Below are 2,399 nucleotides of genomic sequence, written 5' to 3'. Positions count from 1 at the left end.
CATCGTTAAAATAGTCCATGTGACATCAGTGGTTCAACTGTAATTTTATGAAGCTACGAGAATAAATTGTGCGCAAAGAAAACAAAAATAGCAACTTTATTCAGCTATTTTTTTCTCTTCTGTGTCAGATTAGGATGCGCTTTCACGAAAGTTAAAAATATAAAATTATATAATCAAAATATAATTATATATAATCAAACATATAATCATGTAATAAAAAATATAACCATATATAATAAAAATATAACTGTATATAATTACAAATATAATCATATAATAAAAAAAATCATAATCAAAATATAATCATGGTTATTAATTGTTATTACACAACACATCTAAAGTATCCAGATAAAAATTTATTCCAGGATGAATAACCAGCAGGCAAATATTGCAGATGATTGTGCTTAGTAAATGGAGAGAAGCAGAAATAGACTCAAACTCGATAAATATAATTGTGTATATCTGTCTCTCTCTGTCCATCAGCTGGTGAAGCTATGCAGCGGGATGATCGAAGCGGGTCGTGTGTACATCAGTGCCAATAAACTCTTCGTCAGCGGCATTCGAGACCTGTCTCACCACTGCAAAAAGGAGGAGATGATCTCAGTAAGTATTTATTTCTGAATGACTCAAGTAATAGTCACACCTTCATGACCTGTGTTGATTTTTTGATTATTTGTTTCATTTCAGGAATGTCTTGAAAAGTGTGGTGAGAGCCTTCAGGAAATCGTTAACTATCACATGGTAAGACACATGTCCCTCAGGCTCGCTCTGCATGGCCACATGTCCCATAACAAAACACACATGCACACGTTTCAGTCCGAGGTCATAATGATTCATCATATATTACCGTAACCTGGCGGGGCCTGTAGTTCTCTCATGGGTGTTTTTATTATGAAACCATATTACGTGTGCCGTGGGGCGTAACTCATCCCAGAAAACATGGATCTTTTTACACGGGGTGTTTCACATCATATGTGCTTGTTTTGTCAAGGTCACACCCTCAAGTGAACTTGTTTACTAAAACTTGGTGAAATTTAGAAATCTTAGAAAAGAGTCCCAAATACAATTATTTTTATAAATAAAATGTGTGTGTGTGTTTTTTTTAGGGGAACTAGGGGACCATTTTAAAAACAGTTCTACGGAAAATATTATAATGGCTTTACAATTTTTTTATTATGGCTCTTATTTGCTAATTTTTAAACGTTTTTAAATGCACAAATTTGTAATCTTTTACCGTTAAATATAGTAAAAAATAATTGTACTACTTTGGTAGTACACTAGTTCATAATAAAAATTGTAAAATTAAATAAAAGTGTTAAAATCTTGAAAATTAATAATAATAATAATGCAAAATACATTTTCTTGGTAGGTAAGAAGCATTTTTTGTTGTTTGTCTGACAAGGTGCTTACTTCTTGACAGCCTTATATATTTATAATATTTATATATATACTATTATAGCATACTATATACTATATATCATTAATATTTTGAATTAGGTTTTATTTTTATATTTTCAGTTTTCATTTAAATTTTACTTTGTTTTAATAATTGTATTATGTGCTTTTTTCATTTTTATTAGTTTAAAATAAAATAAAAATCTATTTGGCTTTCATTTTTTCATTGGCTTTCAGTTTTCATTTTAGTAATTACATTTTTAGTACTTAAACTTATTTTATTTTGGTTAGTTGCCAAGGGAACTAAATTTTGTTCATTTACATTTTTCATCTAATATTAATATTTTTACATTTCATTTTATATTATATTTCAGCTTTAACAAAGTATGAATGAAAACATGATTCTGCCGCCAAACAATGTAGTTCCTCAGAAACGGTTGTGGTTCCAACAAAGTCGTTGCCGAGCAACACACAAATGTAAACAAAGGTGTATGTTTGTAGCATAGATATATATATGCGTAGATGCCTCATTAGCGACTGTTTCTATGGCCGCTATACGTAAGCCGTCCGCCATCTTGGAACAGTCAACTTGACATAATTCACCATAGTAATCACGGAATATTCGAAAGATGCCACAATCCTGCACAGAACGGCTCAACGGCTCTGTGCGAACCTACAGAATGGTGAATGACGTCAAGTTGACCGTTCCAAGATGGCGGCCGCATCTACGTGCCTGGAGTGGTCGAATGGGGCGTCTATACATGCCAATGGTCATGCCTATTAGTTATTGAACTAATATTCATTTTCATGGTAGCCTATCCCACGGCAAAAAAGAAAATAAAAAGACCGTAGCAGCATCTAAAAAATGAATTATAAAAACACAATTCAATCAAGGTAAAGCTTTAAGGTCCGTGTATCTTTTGGTCATTTTATTTTTTATTTAATATTGAGAGTAGAAAATGAGAAAACGGCTCCTTTTTCGTTTTTCCGCACGGCAGAATAGA

At 32.1% G+C, this 2,399-nt stretch overlaps 1 protein-coding gene across 1 annotated transcript in view; it reads left to right on the top strand.

The window, feature by feature from the left end:
- Window positions 1-2,399, top strand: part of LOC107699343 (arf-GAP with coiled-coil, ANK repeat and PH domain-containing protein 3-like) — a 93,971-nt gene that overhangs the window by 47,773 nt on the left and 43,799 nt on the right. Inside the window, exons 3-4 of the mRNA XM_016500574.1 lie at window positions 484-603; window positions 688-741. Coding sequence (XP_016356060.1) covers window positions 484-603; window positions 688-741 — 174 coding nt within the window. The remainder of the gene's footprint in view (window positions 1-483; window positions 604-687; window positions 742-2,399) is intronic.

The sequence above is a fragment of the Sinocyclocheilus anshuiensis genome, unplaced genomic scaffold (assembly GCF_001515605.1).
Source record: "Sinocyclocheilus anshuiensis isolate Anshui unplaced genomic scaffold, SAMN03320099.WGS_v1.1 scaffold42, whole genome shotgun sequence".
Classification (NCBI taxonomy): Eukaryota; Metazoa; Chordata; class Actinopteri; order Cypriniformes; family Cyprinidae; genus Sinocyclocheilus; species Sinocyclocheilus anshuiensis.
Note: the sequence above shows the minus strand (reverse complement) of the source record. Positions and strands in the feature narration are given on the sequence as shown.